The sequence below is a fragment of the Penicillium macrosclerotiorum genome (genome assembly GCF_028827735.1).
Source record: "Penicillium macrosclerotiorum strain IBT 26536 chromosome Unknown utg000006l_segment0_segment0, whole genome shotgun sequence".
Taxonomy (NCBI): Eukaryota; Fungi; Ascomycota; class Eurotiomycetes; order Eurotiales; family Aspergillaceae; genus Penicillium; species Penicillium macrosclerotiorum.
Window position 1 is genome coordinate 3,142,070 of NW_026643085.1, and position 19,558 is coordinate 3,161,627.

Sequence of the window (19,558 nt, forward strand, 5' to 3'; positions counted from 1 at the left end):
CACACATTCCCTCAAACGAAGCGCTCCAAACAAGGTAGCCTACAAATCGGCATAGTCCGAGCAACAGCCCGACCCGGGGAGCAAATCAGAGGGAAGGCCCCGGGTTGGCGCGACCACCAGCCCGTGGGTGGAGCCTCACTTGCCTCTTCCTGAGGCATTTGACCTGAGCCGAGATCACAATAAGGTAAATGTTTTGATCATCCCTGTGGGAAATATTGGGGGTCGGCATTTGTTGCCACTATCTTAGCTGATGAGTGTACTTTATCTTACATCTACCTTTCTGGATCCCTGCCGATCACGCATACATAGTCTGTTGGCGGCAAATGCTGCCGATGGATGCCATGCCATGTCTCGCGTTCTGGAATGTGGAGCTTCACGTTGCCGAGGTCCGATTTAATACAGGAGGCCGCAAGCCTACCGGTATTTCTTGCTCTCTTGGCTGATTCCAGAATTCTGACTCAAGGCACCTGAGTGTATGATGTGTATTATCACATATTATATTGCATTCCTAAGAGAACAGACCCAGTAAACCAATGGCATCCATCGTTCAGCCAGATACAAGATAGTTCACACGCGATAAAAGAAATGATTCGGTCCATTGGGATTGCGAGTCCTCTGTTTTAATCTTTGGATCCATGGCTAGTAGTGCTGTCGCTTGACGATCTTCGTTCAGCGGATGCTTTCTCTTTTCCAAGCCAGGGTGGCGGGAAAAAACTGTCATTGTCTTCGAAATAGAGATAATGGGTGACGTCCGACTTGGCAGGTGCTGTATTGGAGCTGCCGCGGTTCCGAGCAGGCGCCTCCTGCGAGTTGAGCCTGGCGGAGCTGCTTTGCAGGCTGGAGTACGCGGAAGACATGATGTCCCAGAGGACCACGAGGTCTTGGAAGATATTTTCTTGTTTTATTCAAACGAGCTTCGGAATCCAAGGGAAGAAAACCTTGGGAGTCTAGACGTAGTTGAGAACCAGCAGAGTGATTGATAACTCAAAGAGATTACGAAGTTGACGTCAAAAGTCCAGTATGCTTATTCTGTCATCTGATATCTGATACGACGCCACCCACCACGCGTGTTTGTGGTCATTGCACTTTGAGCAGATCTTTTGACGTCATCAAGGGTATCATGTTACTGGTGCGACCACCAGGGCCCATCAGATTGGAATCTATGAGAGATGTTTAAACTATAACCTAATATCTAGTTGTCCACTCCCGGAACAGAAGCTCTCTCTGACCCTGATCGAATCCACATGTGAAGCATGGGGACTGTTTTTAGATCTATTGCGGGATTGGCCGCGATCCCAGCAATCATTGCGCCGAGTTCGTCAGCAGCCGATGCCCATTGAGCAATGTTTCCCCGCTTACCCGCCTGACTGCCGCACCCCCACCGACCTTCATTTTGTCCTTGGTGAACTGTCTCTTCTCACACCTTCACAATCGTCAACATGAGCGATCGCTTCACACCCAAGGTCCCTGTCCAGTTAGATCCGCCCAAGGACGACCCAATCTCTAATGAAGAATTGGCTAAGTGCGACGGTAGGTCATCGTGGGACCTTAAGTCCATGTTTTCTGTGACGCCGTCGACTGACCTACGTTCTGCGACACACAGGCTCCGATCCCAGCCGTCCAACGCTGGTCGCTATCAAGGGCATTGTCTTCGATGTGACTCGGAACGCTGCCTATGGATCTAGTGGCCAATATCGCGGTAAGCCTCGAGAAATCTGCAACCAATCGGCGATCCCAGGAACGCGGGGTCGTCAATTCTGCGCAGGCAACGGATCTGACTTGACGATTCATCTAGTTTTCGCAGGCAAGGACTCCTCTCGCGCTCTGGCGTGCTCGTCGCTGAAGCCTGAGGACTGCGTTCCGGAATGGTCTGACTTGGAGGATAAGGAGAAGACTGTGCTAGACGAGTGGTTCACCTTCTTCAGTAAGCGATACAACATTGTCGGCAAGGTCGAGGGTGCGACCAACACTTAGGGCTTGTTTCTCTTAATATCGGATAAGGGAATTGCCAGAACCCAACGGTATCTACCTACCTTTACTTTCTGAGTAGGATCGATTGGATGAATTATACCCGCAACCGCAAGACTTGTACGAGAGGCTGACGATGATTATGATGTGTACGCGAGTCGAACTGATAATAACAATGCTTTTATATTTGCAACATGATGGTATCGGGCAAGCCAGCTCATTAGATACATAGCCTCCGAGATGGGGATGGTAACCGGTAGGCCATCGCCATCTCTCTATACATGAATGAAACGACGGGAAATCAAATAACAGACCCTCTTCACGCCTTACCCTTGCGGCCTCTCCGCTGCATGCGCTTCTTTGCGATGATGCGATTGCGTTTAGCGATTTTGTTTTCTTCCTCTGCATCTTCCTCGCCCTCTTCATCCTTGCCCTTGTTACCGCGCTTCCTCTTCTTGTCATTGGCATTCTTGTCATCCTTGTCCTCCCCATCTGCCTCTTCATCCTTCGGGCCCTCCTTCGCTTGTTCCCGGCGCTTGGCTTGGAGTTCATTACGGCGCTTGATCACTTGCGCGTTCTCGATAGCAAACTCAACAATCAGGCGCTTCTTCTTGTCCTTATCGACTTCTTCATTGTTGGCAGGAATGTCGATTGCGTGACCATTGAGCCAGCGAAGACTCATCAGTGCATGTCGGTGGGTGAAGTACTCGATAAATCCGTAGCCTCGACTGCGACCAGCTCCACTCTTCTCGGGAACTTTAGTACCCTCGCGGGTCTCGTAAACGACCATGGCTTGTCGCACAATACCCTGCTTCTTCGTCTTCCGTAGATGTTCGAGATCTTTCATATCTTCAGATGACCGAGCTTGTTCTTCCTTCGAAAGAGGCTGGCGCAGGCTGTTGCTGACATCAGTGGCAAAGCCAACAACGGCTTGTCGGGCAAGTTGCTTCAAGTCCTTCGATGTAATGTGGCGGGGAATGTTACGAATAGAGAGTCGAGTGAGACTGAGGTGCAGAGACGGGTTCTTCTTGATCAAAGCCTCTCGCTGTTTGAAACTGGCTTCACGTAGCTTGATTTCCGAGGGCGCCAGCTTCTTGTACATCGGGGTGTTCGAGGCAATGGTACCCTCAGACAGAAGGTAGAGGCGACGCTTATCTTTGTCGCGAACCAACCGGCGCGAGACACCTTCCTCCTCCAGCCGCGTAGCCTCGCGCTTGTTCACAGCCCGGGCAACTTGTAGGACACGTCCCTCCATGGTGTACTTTCCACTAGGATCGGCGTCCTCGTCTTGGAGGACGGAGTGCTTCAGGGCGGGTCGAGAGCGATCCTTGTCTGCAGTGGGCACCTCCGTGGTCTTGGGGGCGTTGCGGATACAAGTATTCGCATCATCGAGCTTCCAGAAACAAACGAATCCCGTGCCTCGGGGACGTTCGGTCTCGTGGTCGACAACAATTCGGGCGTAGCGAAGAGGTCCAAACTGGGTAAAGTGCTCGTAAAGTGACTCGTCGTTGCAGGTGAAAGGAAGGTTGCGAAGGAAGATCGTACAGGCTGTGCGATCATCTTCAACCTCTTCCTCCTCCTCTTCTTCTTCACCTTCTCCAGCCTCAACATCATCCAAATCGTCAAGGCCCTCTAGGTCGTCATCGGAGTCTGCATCGGAGGATGTGCCCTCGTTAGAGCCCTCCTCAGCCCCCTCTTTGTCTTTCATGTCCACATCCTCTGCCTCCTTCTCTTCCTCTTCCTCGCCATCTTTCTTAGCACTTTCCCATGCTTCCTTGTCCACAGCCCAATCAACAGCCAATTGACGGCCGTCGATCTCCTTCCCGTTCACAGATTGAAGAGCCTTCTCGGCATTTTTTTTGCCTCTGATGATAACGAAACCGAATCCTTGAAGCGTGTTCCCCTTCTTGGGTAGAGAGACGTGCTTAACCTTTCCGAAGCTACGGAAAAGCATTGCCAAGTCATCTGGCTCCTTGATGCTCCAGGGCAAGTTGCGGACGATCAGCTTGGGAGGCGCGTTTTGCGCTCTCTGATCCTCTCGATCTTGCTTTGACTTGAGAGCGGCGGCCGCGGGAACACTCTTTCCAAGTTTCTCATCAATTTCACGGTGACGCGGCTGGGCGTATTCGACTCGAATCTGCTTTCCATCAAAATCTGTTCCATTGAGTTCCTCCAAAGCGCTCTGGGCATCCTCGAGGTCGGCGAATGTGACGAAACCGAAGCCCTTGGATTGCTTGGTCTCTGGGTTCAGAACAACAGTAGCGTGCTTAATCACATAGGACTGAGAAAAACGCTCCGCCAGGCTTTCTGTCGTAGCTGAGGTAGGGAGCGATCGGACGAAGAGAGTTTTGTTGGGCTTCTTTGCGGCCGGCGCCTCCGAAGGAGTAGTCGTAGTTGTGTCCATAATTGTATCGATATCTTGGGAGGTTCCCTCTTCCGAGAGGCGTCGTTTTTTAATCGATTCAGCCATAATGAAAGTGCAGAGGCTGGTGAGATTTTCTGCAATCAGAGGAACAAAAAAATTGGCGGCAGAAAAACGGATTTGCGCCTTGGGCGGTGAAGATTGAACAGCGCCGGCCTCTGATAAGCCGCGGATGAGCTTTATCAGTACCACACCCCAGTTCCACCATGGACGCTCGATCAAGAGACGATTCGGAGGCTCAATCTCGGAGTGGGAGCAATTCCAATCCTCGCACTCCTAATCCCGGGATGTCCTCAACAATTCAACCAAAGGTTCAACAGCTGAAACCACAGGCTCTACCTAATAGGTCCGGGCCTTCTGCGATCCTCGTCTCCACGCGACAGAAGGGAAATCCAATTCTCAATCACATCAAACTTCTCCCATGGGAATATGCTGATATTGTAGCCGACTATATTGTCGGAACAACCACATGTGCCCTTTTCCTCTCCCTTAAATACCACCGCTTGCATCCAGAATACATATATTCGCGGATCAGACTCCTCGCGGGCAAATTCAATTTGCGAATCGTCCTAGTCATGGTAGATATTCCCAACCATGAGGATACACTTAAGGAGCTATCAAAGACATCGATTATCAACAACCTTACCCTAATGCTTTGCTGGTCTGCACCCGAAGCCGCACACTATCTTGAGCTCTTCAAGTCGTCCGAGCACGCCCAACCCACAGCCATTCGCACTCAGCAGGCACAATCCTATAAGGAGTCCCTGGTGGAATTTGTGACGACACCCAGAAGCATCAATAAATCGGATGCGGCGAGTCTGATCTCTACATTCGGAAGTCTCCAGAATGCGGTCAACGCGCAACCAGAACAAATCAGTTCTGTTCCTGGCTGGGGAGAAAGGAAGGTTCAACAATGGTGCAATGCCGTTAATGAGGATTTCAGGGTAGAATCAACGAAGAAAGCCTCAGCCACCACTTCAAAGCCTCAGCCCAGAGCACCGAAGCCATCTTTGCGAACAGGACACCAGGAAATGGACCAAGATGAAGAGATTCTGCGCTCTATTCTTGCTGAGAGTCGTACAGCAGACTCTACAGCCTCCATACCTACAGAGTCTGTTACCAAGGATCAGCCTTCGGAAGAAATGAGTGAGGGCATAACGGCAGCTCTGGCAAAACTGCGAGATACAGGTGGTTGAATGCGACATATGCAGACAACGTTTTGATATATGGATTTTGATTTGACGATATACCCAACACAAATATTCAAAGTCTTAAGAAAGATTGCATCCTGCTCCCTGACATTTCTCAACAACCATGACGATGTGCTGGAATTCTTCGATTCTGGAAGTCATTGTAGCCATGCTGAATCCTGGCTTAGATATTTCAGCTGATAACTAACCCTCTCAAGCTTCAATATAGGCAAGATATTGGAATGGCTTGGTAATTGTGACCAGGAACATGAATGTCACCCGCAATATATGACAATTCTGTGGCCTCTCTACTACCTACGGTCACTATAAAGGCCCCCATGCATATAATTATGCCCTGCTTTTTTTAGGTCTTTTATGCAGCCGAGGCATGCCCCTTAAAATTTCTCATTCTATGCATATCGTTGCAGCGAAGGAGATTATTCAGTGGGATTTCTACCTAAGCGGGAGCACGCGAGTAATCTCACTTCCAACATTGGCTTGTCCAGCTTAGCAGGGGTCTAGGCTAGACAATTTAATACACGGCTAATGTTTTTCGCTGCTTTTCGACGTCTATCAGAGACTTTTTTTAATATTGTTTGGACTTTTCATGGTCTGATAGTACTATAGTGACGCGTATCTCGGATGTAGCTCCAGTTAGTGGCGATCCCCACCTCCCCACCTCCCCACTGTAAGTGGGAAAGGTGTACTGGAAAACTAGCATTGATAGTATGCAGCGGCGGTATTTGAAGCAAAGACTTGAATTGGTGATGTTTCTTCCTTCCTTCGAAGACAGACAACAATTTTTCGAGGAATCTATTGCGATACTCTACATACATCAGCGAAAATGTCACCACTACTACACCCTTCAAGCTCAGACGAGGATGTGCCTATCCTGATCGTAGGCGGAGGACCATCTGGTCTTCTTTTGGCATTCATGCTCTCTCAACTAAATGGTCAGTTTACTCAGCACAACGGGTATGGTATTTAAACTGATAAGAATACCAGTTCGGTCTCTGGTCGTTGAGCGATATCCTACCAGACTGGCGGCTCCCAAAGCACACGCTCTTTCGCCCAGATCCCTCGAATTTTGCCGCCAGGCTGGGCTTGATGTGAATGAAATTCGCAGCATTGGCAGCCCTCGTGAAGAGGCACACTGGGTCAACTTCATCACTAGCTTGTCGGGGAAGCAAGTGGGTCGCCTGCCTTATGAACGCATGGATCCTGAGGTTTTGAAGGATACGCCGACAGTAAGACCCTGGTCTTGAATTTAGAAAGAAATTGTCAACTGATATTCCAAAGATGATTCATAATATTCCTCAGCCATCATTCGAAGAGATGATCGCCGAAAAGTTATCCCAGACTGATTTGGTTGAAGTTCGGAAGAATCATTCCTTCGTCAGCTTGAAGCAGGTATGATGTTGGAAGAACCGACAAGTGAGCATTATACTAAGGTTCTTGAAGGCAGACGGCTATGTCATCACAAGTATTGAGGATCGAGCTGCTAAGCATGAATACAAACTCAAATCTAGACATGTTGTCGCCTGTGATGGAGCCAAGAGTGCCGTTCGAAAGTACCTTGGCGTTGAGAGCGAGGGCGAAGAGACCTGTTCGTTGATCATGGGATCCCACCGCACATATATGTGATACTCACAGAAAATCCTAGGCGAAACTATGATGACGATCCATTTCAATGCTAATCTGATGCCAGTGCTCAAGGAGCGTGTCGGCATGCTCCACTGGGTTATGGACCCTATGGTATCTGGATTTATTATTGGCTATGATTTGACCGGGAATCAAGTGCTCATTTGCAATTTTGATGTCAGTGATAGGCTATTTCTCTCTCATGGTTCGTTTACCAATGCTCATTTTTGAAAAGCCTGAGAAACATCCCGTGGAGTCATGGAACGAAGAACACTGCCGTAAAGTGGTAGATGCGGCAATCGGTACGAAGGTTCCTTATGACATCCTTAGTTATCGTCCGTGGGTTTTGAGCCGTAAAGTCGCCTATTCCTATAGGGTTGGCCAGGTCTTCTTGTGAGTATCTCGTTTATTCAATCTCCATTACGACGTATTGGCTGACCTCTGAGCTCTGTTCCAGAGCCGGAGATGCCGCCCATTCTTTTCCGCCAACAGGCGGTCTTGGTCTGAATTCCGGGCTTGGAGATGTTCACAACCTTGCATACAAACTTGCAGCTGTTCACCATGGATGGGGTGGCGACATGTTGCTTGACACTTACCAAGCCGAGCGACGTCAAGTGGCCCTGGTCAACTCAAACCAGAGCGTCAAGAATGGAAAACAGATATTTGGTCTCCTTAAGGCCCTCGGTACTACGGATCCAGACGTGGATATTGCGAGAAAAAATCTCTACCGAAACATTCAGGATTCCGAAGCCATGGTTCAAATCAACAAAGGAATTGAGGGCCAGCGAGAGCACTTTGATAACCTCGGCCTACACATTGGATATGTGTACGGTGACAAGGAAATACCTCAAAATGTCTCCCGTTTTGAATCTCTGTGTGTTCCTGGCGCACGCCTTCCTCATGCCTGGATCAAAGTTGCCCCCGGGATACTCCAATTGCCTCCAATTGATTCCTCTTATGTGCTTGAGTTCTCGAAGAATCAGGTCCTGGAGAAACAGTTTTCCACCTTGGACCTGTGTAGCCTCGATTCTTTCACTTTGATCGTTGATGAGGCTAGTGCGTCTAAGGTCAAATCAATGGTAGTGAAGGTTGTTGAAGCTCTTCCACCGAAGGTCGCGAATCTTCTATCATTGCGAGTCTTGGTTCTTGGGCAGGACTTTACACTTCAACCTGGATCAGAGAACCAGCAGTGGGCGATGCTGATGGATTTGAAGGAACAAGCAATTCTTGTCCGCCCAGATCAGCATATACTAGCATGCCTTTCGATTGCATCCAAGCCTAAAGATCTTCTTGAACATCTCGAACAGCATCTGGCATGGTAAAATTGGAGAATACATGACATCAATGATGTAGTAAGAAAGTTTGATAGAAATATCGTCGTCCATGGAGTAATCTCCAAGAATTGTGCGTAGCAAATTTCATGGGCCATGGATCAATGACAAGCAATTTTCCAAAACTATACAGTCAGACTCGCTCATTTTAAATTTTGATGCCCGTCAAGTCAATCTATATAATTCATAACCGAAGGCCACGCATAATGCCCAGGTGGGACGGATAAACTTCCCCACCTTCTCATTCCCCCACGCCATCATCAATTAATGCCGGCTGTTCCGAGATCTATCGTTATTTATACCTGACTTTTTGTTTTCTACTCAGCAAAAACTCCCTTCAACAAGCGCCAACACCATATCTTACCAAAGTATATTGCAAATTATCCTCAATGACTCTGTCAAGCTTTCCGCCAGCGGGCCTTGCTTTGAAAGATGCCCGGCTCCTCCTCGATCATTCCTACCTTCCAATGGAGGCCGGTGTTGCCTTCACTGAAGACGGCATGTGTCAAATTGCTGCTTCTACCTATATGAAGGGCTCCACTGGAGACATGATAGACTGGTGGTTTGGATGGATTCACAACACAGATCAGTATAAGATCTGGCACCCCCGAGACCACGTCTTCTCCGACTGGGAAGGTCCACGCACGAATGATAGCAACTATATTGGTGGCCACCACCTGGTTCATGAGTACATTGGTGGCGAGCTTCATAAGCTGAAGATTTCCTTCAAATCCCCCAGCGAGTATTTTGGCAACAGCTGGGAAGCTGCGTTTAAAGAGGCCGGATACTCAACTGCAGTGTGTGGAAGAACAGGAGTTTGGAATGACGATACCGGGGAAGTTCTATATGTCGGCCATTTGATCCATTTAATCAAAAATGAGCCCGATGGTGTGAGAATGCGGTCGCGGTTTTGGCTTGGAGATGTGGATGGAATTACAGACCCGGAGGTGAGAAGGGCAAATGTATCTGAGGCTTTTGCCATGGGTCTATTACAGCACGCCACAGAAGAAATGGCCATCCTTGCTAGCGTTCTGCCAGATATGTACAACAAATATTCCAAGGGTGCACAGGGGAAGATATGATCAGAATATGCGCAGAGGAATGATCAGATAAATAATGAAGGTAGCCCGATTTTCAAGTTGGCTCAAAAGCTCGTAGCTCTTCTTTCACGCGCAATGACTGCGAGACGTGATATTAAATCTTCCATTTGAGCAGAAACACCCCATCTCGAGGCAACTGTCTTGAGAATGTGTTGTAAGGAGTTGATCTCGTCTAGCAGGTGAATAGGCACCATCGGGACTTTGTCATCGGGGTTTAACTTTCTCATGAGTTCTTCTAGGGCCAGTCCGTGATCTAATGATTCATGTTCATCATCAAGTTGGCTAGCCCATACGTCGGTCCACGTATAGTTCTCTGGGATTTCAATGATACTCTGCTTTAAAAGGCACATAGTAACGATCACCATAGCTGAGGTAAAGACGGCAGTAGGAATATGCATGGTATAGGCCTGATTTAGAGGCAGATCATCCAATAGCCGTGTGATGGATATTGCATGTAAAACTGCGCGGAAGGCGTCAGCCTTCTCTGCCCAATGGTTGACATCAAACTGCTCCAGTCGGCTCTTGGCATGGATTCCACCCAATGTTTGAGGGAGCTGGTAGCGATTGCACATCCATCGATAAATCGAGATTGAAGGAGCGGTCGCCTCAATGAAGATACAGTGCCACCTAATGAGAAGATGTAGATGATGGACACTCCTTGGCTGCGACATCGTTATAATATTTCCCTGGAATATATTAAGCATCGCTCGTACTACTTCCTGCCGAGAAACGGTCCCAAATACATGACCTCGAACCTCGTGAAGATCAGCAATCAAAGATTGTAACCCTTCAATAATAACGAAAATTGAGAACTGCGACAGATACGTTGGGTTTGTTGAGTATCCTGGAGAGCAGACACGGTAAAATGCTTCTGACATTGGCATTTGGACTCGTGATGACCGGGTGGTCTCAAGAATCCAAGCGTCAGCAGTTTTTGCAGCGAAGACAGTATCGGAGCAGGCTGTGTCAATACTGTTTATCAGATGTCGTGCACTCGCTGGAGAACCAGATGCTTGTGATATTAGGCCATCGAGAATATAATGACCAAGAATCACTCGGCGTTGAACCTCAGTCGCGGCCCATTTTCTCCAGACAGTATTTTTGTCGGCTTCCGGCATATCCAAGGTTGGTATTCCGTCCGCGAGAATGTCTTGTATCATGTACATGCCAGAGTTTCTAGCCCAGTAGAACCCCAGACCGTGAAACACGGATGCAGTGGTACGGACACTGGCGCTACTTGATAGAAGTGCATATGTCTGACCAAGAAGTGCTGTGAGGACCAATTGAATCCCATCACAGGCATCATATGGTCCTCTCATTCCAATCAGGGTCTGCCAGGATGTTGCGACAGCCATGTGGCCAAGTCGCCAGAGCATCTCGCCCTTCTCAACAGCACCTTTTTCGCAAACAAACAATGATCCCAAAGCAACCATATTCAACAAAAGCGTTGGTATTGATCTTTGCAGGGAAAACGTCTGTTCATGAATCACAGGGAACCCCGGGGCGACCCTTTTGAAATATTCATGTAGACAAACATCCAGAAAGCTGGACGTAAAAGCAGAGAGGTGAACATCCGAGTTGAGCTTTTTCGACAGGTCATCAATCAGTTTGTAAATCTGGTGAAGTGCCAGATTCCCAGGTCCCTGGTTTTCCTGCACGTCTAGGTGATCAGGAGTAGGGAGATTAAAAGCAAAGTTGAAAGTATCACTTATGGTTGAAGTTCCCGGTAAATCTAACAGTGGAAGTGGAACCAGTGATCCTCCATATGTGTCTGACATTAACCACTCCAGTAAATTGTCAGACTCGAACAATCCCTGGGGGTCTGGGAGGTTGGCCTGTGTGAGAGGGTCGGTCTGAGAAAGACAATCTGGCACAACACTAGAATGACCTTGTGCTATAGATTGATCTTGGCTATGCTGAAAGCCTCTATTATCTTGTCTTGCTGGTTGAAACTGCGAAGAACTTTGGCTTGCATGGAGTCTCATATGCCGTCCCAGTACATCTTGGCGCCCGAAGCTCTTCCCGCACCGGCGACATTGAAAGGGCTTCGAGTTAGAGTCTTCAAGCTTGTTAGTGGATTTCTGACCGGAAAGAATTGGCAGCGTCACACACGTGTTCTTTCATGCCGCTACAGATACCCCCGTTAGTTCAGTTTATTAAAGAACCAGTTCTGGATCTTATCGAGTAATCAAACGCACGTTGAGATGCTCTAGTTTCGTGTACCTTTTGGGACACTGGTGGCATTGGAATCGCCTGCTGGTTGCCATCTCTACCCCATGATTAGTTCGTAATTCCATTTTTGATGCCTCGCATTAACCGGCTTTGATGCGGAGTGAAGCAGTCAGTCAAGTGGGAAAGTGGGGGAATCCGAGGGTGGAGAAATTTGATTGCCGAGGGAATACAACAAATGCGGGCGGCGCATTGTCATCCGATCAAAATTGGCGACTCGCCAGTAAAATACGTTAGTCAATCAATACTCAAAACTTTTAGCTGAACAAAGATTAATTACCAGTAGCGAAAAACAGGTGACGGTAAGGCTACCGACTCGGGAAGCAAGCGGCTCCCTGATCACAACCTAGGCCAAACCCGGCGCATGCGCTGAGCGCACAAGACAACTTGTGAAAGCTGTTTGAGTTGCTGGGGGCTCGCGAAGAAATAATCAATCAGATCAACAATGCAGAGATTCATTATGAGAGAATAGGTGATGGTTCTGAGGGTGGTATTGACTTTTATACAACCGCGCACTGCGATACGTGATTATCCCTGCGTGTGAGATTGTGTCTGTTTTGGTATTGGTTGTAGATGTGGATATGCATGTGGTTATATCTGTGTCTAGAGGGAAGGTCGCGAGACGCTATGCTTCCGCGAGGAAGGGGAGTTTCCTGCGTAGTCGTGAGACGATTTTCATTAAGCGGGCTAATTCTTCGTATGGGGGGGAGGTGGTGTGGTGTTGGGCCGGGGGTGTTGCGGCGAGCAAATGCGCTGTAATTGCTACACAGAAAGTACCTGAGCAGTTTCTAACTCGATCACTCTATTCATAGTGAGAATTTAGAGGTCAAAAGTCAATTTGATTGATAAACATAGAGCAGGAAGGTAGAAGAGAGGAGACGATAGAGTTGATTGAGTTGGAAAGTGCAACCCAACCATGGTGAAAGTATCAAATTAAGTCTTTGTTGCAACCCCGATGTAGTCTTTCTTTTCCGGTCCCATTTTATTTGAAGAGAGGTGAGTTCATGCGAGTGTGAGGCTCTGAATATAAGCTAATGATTAAAAAGTTATATATGCATTTTTGCCTCTGCCCCTCCTTTACGCCTGCTTATCGTGAGTTATACTATTGGTAGCTTGCCTTTTATACAAACTAATATGAAACAACTTGAATAAAGTAAACAACCATCTGCCCCAGACCCTCTCAATCCTCACCAGCAACTCCAGTTAGTGCTAAAGTATACACGAATTAAGTGATGGTAAGCGAATACTAATCTTCTTAAGTTACCCTGCAAGTCTGCTTTCGCCTCTTACCTCCGAAGTATGCCGAAATCCAGCCATGTATCTGCACCACTACGACAAGCATTGATTGAATGCTTTCGAAAAAACACCTGCCTGGTCCGTCCTAAACTACGTCGTCAGGTCGTCCTCGTTGGCGGCGCTGCCAGCATTGCCCATAACTCGGTTTTATACACTGAGGACATGGATGTTGCGGCCCCGAGCGATGTCATCCAAGATATCTACAAAAGAGTGATAGACGGCACCCTCAATTTTTCTCTCGAGCCCGACGGCAATATTGCGTTCGATAGTAGCCAAGGTATTCGTGTCCGAGTCGACATCATCGAGATCGGAGACGCCATCAAAAAAATCCACGCAATAGAGCCTTTTTTCGAAGGCTCTGTCGCGTCCATGTCGGACTTGCTGAGGTTGAGGGCCGTGACGGTGGTTGAACGTGGGCGTGATGGAGAGGCTGATGACTTTCGATGGCTACTGGCGGAGGTGGCGAAGGCAGTACAACTTATCCCAGGGCTAAGCCAAGAAGAATTGGATTATGTGCGCGAAGCTGGGGGGTCATGTCTGGGGGGATTGGATCGTTTGGTTTTATATAGTATTCTACAGGAAGAGGATGGAAGAATCCTCTAATTTGTAGTTTTTCCTCTTACTTTTCCTTTGGTCAGATATGGTCTGTTTTGGAGGCACCTGGGTCCCTCTCTCTCTCTTTTTTCTTTTTTTCTTTTTTTCCTTCCTTCTTTTTCTACTAAAATACATTCTTGTATTCATGATTGTCTTAATATGAGTAGTAATAAGTGCAGTGAACAAGTATGTTTTATAACGTGATAAAGTACCAGTGCCCATACAATTCAATTCAAAGCTCAATTGACCTGATGCAGCCTACTAACTCGGAATGTCATGACTATGCAGGCGTTACCTCCGTTGGTACCCAGAGCCATGCAAACGACACATGTATAATGTAATAAATCAAATGGAGTCTGTCCGTAGCTATGCAAAAGAATATAATAAACCCAGCAAATCCATCATGGAACCCCACAATTTCATACTCACCCCCTGGACACTACTGCCAGCTCACAGTACTCCCTATGCGGCGTCATCCCATATAGCTCTGTGGCACTCACAAAAGCTCCAGGTCCTTCCATCTTGTTCAATCTGTGCTGATCCTCTCTGGTTATGCTTTTGTGGCTCCAATTTTCATTCGATATAACCAGCGTCTTCATGCCCTGTTTTGAGCCCCCGTCAGGACTTGATTTTTGACTGGCCGCAAGATCCACCGCTTCGTGTTCCACATCACAAATCTGGCCAAGAATGCTAATTTGATGCATGAATTCGGCCAAGTAGTGAATGGCCTGCGGGTGTGATATGATGGGATTGTACCAGTGCCTTCACTAATGCACTGCATAAGCCTGATCAGATCCACAGACGAGCTCATTCTAGTTTTTTATGACATAAAATTTTTCAGATCTCCCATCATCATGCTGGTGGGAGATCTAGCTCCACGATCCATGCTGGTTGTATTGGTAGAGCTTTCTCCCCTTCGATTGCAGCATTCACAAAAAGGGTCTGCAAGCCCATCTTGAGCGGGCTTGGATCAAAACAGCAATGGCTGGTGGAGAAAAGCCCCGTGGGAATTTTGGCCACCTTTTTCCGCATTGTAGATAATTTTTCTATTATCATGGACCTCTCGTTGTCGATATCAGTCAAATGCGAAGGCTTGACACTCGGTTTCTGGCGCCAAGTGATAAGCTTGGCTCCCCAGCCTTCATGGATGTGACCAAAGCAGTGCATACGAGGCCGAGCTCGGGCTATCGCTTCAAAAAGAAAAGGGCACCCTGCTCTCTCAGCAGAGTAAGTCATATCCATTACACCTTTCGGAGGACCATGGGTAATAGCAACATCGACATTATGAATTGAAAAATCATGACCGTGATCAGGGTGGTATTGGAATCCCCAATCACCTAGCGAGGGTGTGTATGGGCTGGCATAGACTCTCATAATTGCGCCATTCTCTAACCGAAATTCGTGAGTCCCTTCGTCAAGGAAAGTAATTCCAACTTCTCGGTCAAATAGCTTTCTCGCCTCGCCTTCGTAGCCATACGTCTGTTGGACCAGAGTGGGATCCAAAGGTGGTTTGACGTCAGCCACCTTTCTTTGAAAGGCAGAAATATCCATCGTGAAGTCATGGTTTCCAGCTATTGCAATTTTGAGCGGTGCGTTGATGGTATGGAGGAGGCGAATGGAAGCTTTGTATTCCTCAATCTTGGACTCTGCGGTCAGGTCTCCACAGTGGATGGCGGCGTCTACAGTATGATTCGGGTTATCCTTTGCAAACGTCTCGAGGCCATGTGTGTCGGAAATCACGAGAAACCGTGTTTTGACAGGGCGCTGGTGATCTGCCATCGTGAAGTGAAATATTGAATAATTTAAGCGATGTGAAGAAATTTGAAAAGGTCAGGAACAGGAACAAGTTTTGGTAAGTCAATTTTGAACTTGGATGCCGTAGCGGCAGCAAGGAGCGCGATCTCGCGTGTGAAGAGATGAATGGTAATAGTAAAGAGCTTGTATTGTGATGACAGGACGGGATGACTCAGACAGCACTTACGTGCAACATTGAAGTCTAAAGGACCCGCCATTACATGATCTAGCATCATCACTCCGTTAAGGAACTAGTACTACCTAGTGAACCAGGGATTCTCTCACGCAAACCTGCGAACGCACGCAGGATGAGATGGATCAACGAACAAGCTACTCACAAACCACACCACACCACGATGGGAGGAAGCAGATGCTGCTGCAGCGAAAGATGTGTAAGAATTGAATCTCTCTCTATCGGAGATGCGAAGCTATATCCTGTAAAGACTGTGTACTAGGAAAGATATCCTCCAATCAAAGGCCCTATCTCAAAACTAGCAAACCCCAAATACATCCGGAAAAGGCAATGTAACAAACTGACTGCTGGAAGAGCAGCCAAAGCGTGTCATTGGATGATCCGAGTTTTGGGCTGCTTCTCACGCCTGTTACTGATCCTGTTTGGCTGGACAGCCCAGTACGCGGTCCATATCGAAGTTCCGACTATCGCCACCTTCATCACCGGATAGACATTAGTTTTCATGCAGCCAGTCATATTGACCTATCTCTGGAACTTTTTCTCATCAAGAAGCGCCGCAGCTACCGGCAGGATCAATCTTATTCGATACTTGTCCACTGCGGGCGATACCGGCTTTGTGATGCCTCTGATTAACACCGTTGGGGCAGATGCTACTCTTACCATCTGTGCCGCTGCTCAAATTTTTCCTGGTTGGTCCTCAGATTCAGCGGAGATTTGCGGCCTCATGAAGAAGAACAGCCCAGTAGAAAGAGGCAAACTAGGTGTTTAAACGTGAAGCCTAACCTGATTCATCAAGCAAGGTGCGTTGGATTGGCACAGTCTAGAAACATCAAAAGCCAGGAACTCCTGACATAAGGTGTAGTTGAGCCATTACGACTATCTGGAATACAAAGATCGCACTAATCATCAAAATTAAACTATATTCTCCATGTAATGACTTCTATAGATATCGTAGGATAACGCGAAACGAAAGAACTCTGTCTTCGAGTACGGACTGGGTGCAAAATTTAGGTAATAGTAATGTTAAAAGAGTCTCCACTCGTAAAAATTTATACTTTTTATCTACCTGTGATATCAATTTTCGATCTTACTAGGCATTTGACCGTCCCACTGAGACTTGGCGGCATTGAAGAGCTTATCATTGGTCAGCATGTCCCAGCCTAGAAGAGACAGGCCCTTGCCAACAGTAATAGCTTCTTGGTGTGCTTCATCGGTACCGGCACAAGCAGTGAAGGAAGGATGATGTGGGTAAGAGCCTTCGGGTGTGGGGATGGCGAATGTTGAATGAAGTGTCGGAACAGCATAGCTAACATTTCCTGTGAGAACATTATTAGAGTCTATCTGTTTCGTATTGATTTATTGCGAGAATCTAGCACTTACCAACATCAGAGGAGCCGGTCAAGACTTTGTCGTACTTGGTAATGATGGTCTTCCCATAGCCTTCCATGTGCGTGGCATATCGCTCGCAAAGTGTATCATTTAAGACTATATCAGTGTAAAGTCCCTCTCTGGCAGAAAAATGCTGGTCAATATGCAAAAATACATCCTGATGTCTCGTGGCATGACTTACTCTTCAATTTTCACTGTACAACCGCTGGTGGTAGCCGCGCCTTCCATGCAACGGCGAACTTTCGTCATAAGTTTATTCAGCCCCTCCAAAGTCGGGCTTCTGACCTGCCAGTAAGACTTGGTATATGCTGGAATGATGTTGGCGACCTTTGGCACATCCAAGAATGCACCGTGGATTCGTTCATCAGGCAGGATGTGCTGCCTCAACGTAGAGACTCCGTTATATGCCATCACCAGTGCATCTAGTGCATTGACACCTTCCCACGGATTTCCCCCCGCGTGTGCATTTTTCCCGTAATACTCCACCCAAAGCTCCTTGCGGGCATTCATCAGGACTCCAGCAACACCGTCAGAGGGTGTTCCCACCATCTTTTTTGGCCCACCATGACTATTGGTCGTTAGCTTGCCACGGGCGCGCCAGGTTAGCAAAAACAACGGGAGAAACGTACGCCATTAAAGACACATCAACTTCCTTGTAAGCCCCAGCATCGAGCAATTTGGCCTTGCCTCCACCGTTCTCTTCTGCAGGTGTACCTAGCAACTGAATACGACCGCCAATCCCAAACTCTTTTTGCAGATGGCTTAATGCCAAGAATGCTGCAATACTGCTGGTAGCAATGAGGTTGTGCCCACAGGCATGTCCAATGTCAGGCAAGGCATCGTATTCCGCATTGAAGTTGACTAGGCGGCCTTCTGTGCCACTGATGCATTCGAAGCTGGTATCCACGCCGTAAGCATGTCGGGTTACTGTGAAGCCTTGGCTTTCAAGGAATTTGCAAATATTATCATGCGCTTGATGTTCTTCGTAGGCAAGCTCGGGGTTGGACCAAATCTGCATACATGTTGGTTAGTCGCTGTTTTTGATTTGCTTGCCAGAGAGAAGGGAGTTTCACGCTATGATTCAGTTCACGTAGTGGTTGAGCAACCCTTTTCTAGAGCAGCGTCGATACTCCTCCGGAGCTGAGTGTCTGACATGGTGATAGTTTGTACTTTAGTCATCTTGCTAGCTGTTCAAGAAGTGCTGCGTATTTATCAAATTTGCGAAGTGCCCGGGTAACTGAAATATGTATCTCTGTATTGATCTCATGCGAACTCGTGGATTATTATAGAAGCAACCAGCTGTGAACTGACCTGACCGAGTGTCAATTGTGTTCGGAAGACACGGCAACACACATACGACACCAGTGATAAGATTTCGCGACATGAGTCCGCATAAGAATTGTGCCCAAGAATTGTACCCAATAATTGAAACTTTCTTTTCGTTCCGTGACTACAAAATACCCGTAACAAGAAGCCCCGGCTAATGTGCGGAACCGAGAACCAAGTCTTTGGGTAGATTTCCCCGCTGGTTTAGGTTCGCCCTCGCGTTGCCAGGCCATCTAATCATTTTAAAGCTCGGCTACGTTCAAAGGCGTATCTTGAAAGGCAGAGAGACACCTTTCATTCCAGTGTCTCGTTTCCTGTCAATAGGCTTTTTATCATGGCACTGGCCAGAAGCAATGATCTCTCAGAAACATAGGTCTTTCAATGCCCCCTGTATCTTTCAATATCGATTAATTGTTGGTAGTGAGTCAATATCGCTTTTGAATATTTTTACAGCAATTAATTATCCTTGACACTACTTCTATGTTCATAACGTTATCGTTATCCACGAGACGGCATAAGATAACAAGGACCAATACCAACGCAGCGATCAAGTTGCCAGATTGCCGACCTTTGGACGAAGACCAATCACCGTCATTATTCTTGCCGAGCAGCCATCACCCAAATGGTGCTCTTGCCGAGTTGACGCCTCCTACTCCCTCGGCACTCTGAACCTCCCGCTCTCAGACTTTCCGCGGGAAATTAGGCTTTCATCGGATAGAAATCATGAGTCTAGAAAATTGCGGGGGCTTTTCCTATCCAGAAATTCATCTACCAGACATGATTCGTGTCTGACACATGTCTTATGACTATCATGATTCCAAAGGTTGTCGCGTATTTGCTCTCGCTAATCGACGTCTTCTGATAATGAGTTTCCAGATAAGATGATATCGGCATTAGGAATGGGTGTTTGGCCAAAATCCAATGAATATTGCAGTATAAAAGACTCACCCTGGGCTACAGACGATAGATTCGGTGAGAGATTATATCGGAGTCAATTGATTCAATTCTTTTGGTCTTCAAGTATGCAGAAACTTCAACAAAGCCCCCCTCTCTATAATGAGAAAGGACCATACGTTGAAAATAAA

General features: G+C 47.5%; 10 protein-coding genes across 10 annotated transcripts; 5 read left to right on the forward strand and 5 right to left on the reverse strand.

The window, feature by feature from the left end:
- Positions 1 to 620: 620 nt before the first annotated feature.
- On the reverse strand, positions 621 to 857 carry N7462_006400 (uncharacterized protein; the record flags this gene model as incomplete). Its single annotated transcript, XM_057078118.1, has 1 exon — positions 621 to 857. One exon carries the CDS (start codon positions 855 to 857, stop codon positions 621 to 623), a length of 237 nt encoding a protein of 78 aa, XP_056933698.1.
- A 582-nt stretch (positions 858 to 1,439) lies between these two features.
- On the forward strand, positions 1,440 to 1,974 carry N7462_006401 (putative progesterone binding protein; the record flags this gene model as incomplete). The annotated part of the gene is made up of 2 exons (XM_057078119.1): positions 1,440 to 1,530; positions 1,604 to 1,974. The coding sequence occupies 2 exons, from the start codon at positions 1,440 to 1,442 to the stop codon at positions 1,972 to 1,974; spliced, it is 462 nt and encodes a 153-aa protein (XP_056933699.1).
- A 313-nt stretch (positions 1,975 to 2,287) lies between these two features.
- On the reverse strand, positions 2,288 to 4,438 carry N7462_006402 (mRNA-binding ribosome biosynthesis protein NOP4; the record flags this gene model as incomplete). Its single annotated transcript, XM_057078120.1, has 1 exon — positions 2,288 to 4,438. The coding sequence occupies one exon, from the start codon at positions 4,436 to 4,438 to the stop codon at positions 2,288 to 2,290; it is 2,151 nt and encodes a 716-aa protein (XP_056933700.1).
- A 158-nt stretch (positions 4,439 to 4,596) lies between these two features.
- N7462_006403 (DNA repair protein RAD10) lies at positions 4,597 to 5,586 on the forward strand (the record flags this gene model as incomplete). Its single annotated transcript, XM_057078121.1, has 1 exon — positions 4,597 to 5,586. The coding sequence occupies one exon, from the start codon at positions 4,597 to 4,599 to the stop codon at positions 5,584 to 5,586; it is 990 nt and encodes a 329-aa protein (XP_056933701.1).
- Positions 5,587 to 6,424: 838 nt separating this feature from the next.
- N7462_006404 (uncharacterized protein) lies at positions 6,425 to 8,543 on the forward strand (the record flags this gene model as incomplete). Its single annotated transcript, XM_057078122.1, has 7 exons — positions 6,425 to 6,533; positions 6,586 to 6,827; positions 6,880 to 6,990; positions 7,042 to 7,186; positions 7,244 to 7,398; positions 7,457 to 7,614; positions 7,679 to 8,543. 7 exons carry the CDS (start codon positions 6,425 to 6,427, stop codon positions 8,541 to 8,543), a joined length of 1,785 nt encoding a protein of 594 aa, XP_056933702.1.
- A 398-nt stretch (positions 8,544 to 8,941) lies between these two features.
- Positions 8,942 to 9,634, forward strand: N7462_006405 (uncharacterized protein; the record flags this gene model as incomplete). Its single annotated transcript, XM_057078123.1, has 1 exon — positions 8,942 to 9,634. One exon carries the CDS (start codon positions 8,942 to 8,944, stop codon positions 9,632 to 9,634), a length of 693 nt encoding a protein of 230 aa, XP_056933703.1.
- A 62-nt stretch (positions 9,635 to 9,696) lies between these two features.
- On the reverse strand, positions 9,697 to 11,085 carry N7462_006406 (uncharacterized protein; the record flags this gene model as incomplete). The annotated part of the gene is made up of 1 exon (XM_057078124.1): positions 9,697 to 11,085. The coding sequence occupies one exon, from the start codon at positions 11,083 to 11,085 to the stop codon at positions 9,697 to 9,699; it is 1,389 nt and encodes a 462-aa protein (XP_056933704.1).
- A 2,095-nt stretch (positions 11,086 to 13,180) lies between these two features.
- N7462_006407 (uncharacterized protein) lies at positions 13,181 to 13,780 on the forward strand (the record flags this gene model as incomplete). The annotated part of the gene is made up of 1 exon (XM_057078125.1): positions 13,181 to 13,780. The coding sequence occupies one exon, from the start codon at positions 13,181 to 13,183 to the stop codon at positions 13,778 to 13,780; it is 600 nt and encodes a 199-aa protein (XP_056933705.1).
- Positions 13,781 to 14,623: 843 nt separating this feature from the next.
- On the reverse strand, positions 14,624 to 15,550 carry N7462_006408 (metallophosphatase domain-containing protein; the record flags this gene model as incomplete). Its single annotated transcript, XM_057078126.1, has 1 exon — positions 14,624 to 15,550. The coding sequence occupies one exon, from the start codon at positions 15,548 to 15,550 to the stop codon at positions 14,624 to 14,626; it is 927 nt and encodes a 308-aa protein (XP_056933706.1).
- Positions 15,551 to 16,832: 1,282 nt separating this feature from the next.
- On the reverse strand, positions 16,833 to 18,165 carry N7462_006409 (M20 family metallopeptidase; the record flags this gene model as incomplete). The annotated part of the gene is made up of 4 exons (XM_057078127.1): positions 16,833 to 17,074; positions 17,139 to 17,266; positions 17,329 to 17,715; positions 17,777 to 18,165. 4 exons carry the CDS (start codon positions 18,163 to 18,165, stop codon positions 16,833 to 16,835), a joined length of 1,146 nt encoding a protein of 381 aa, XP_056933707.1.
- Between the last annotated feature and the right edge of the window lie 1,393 nt (positions 18,166 to 19,558).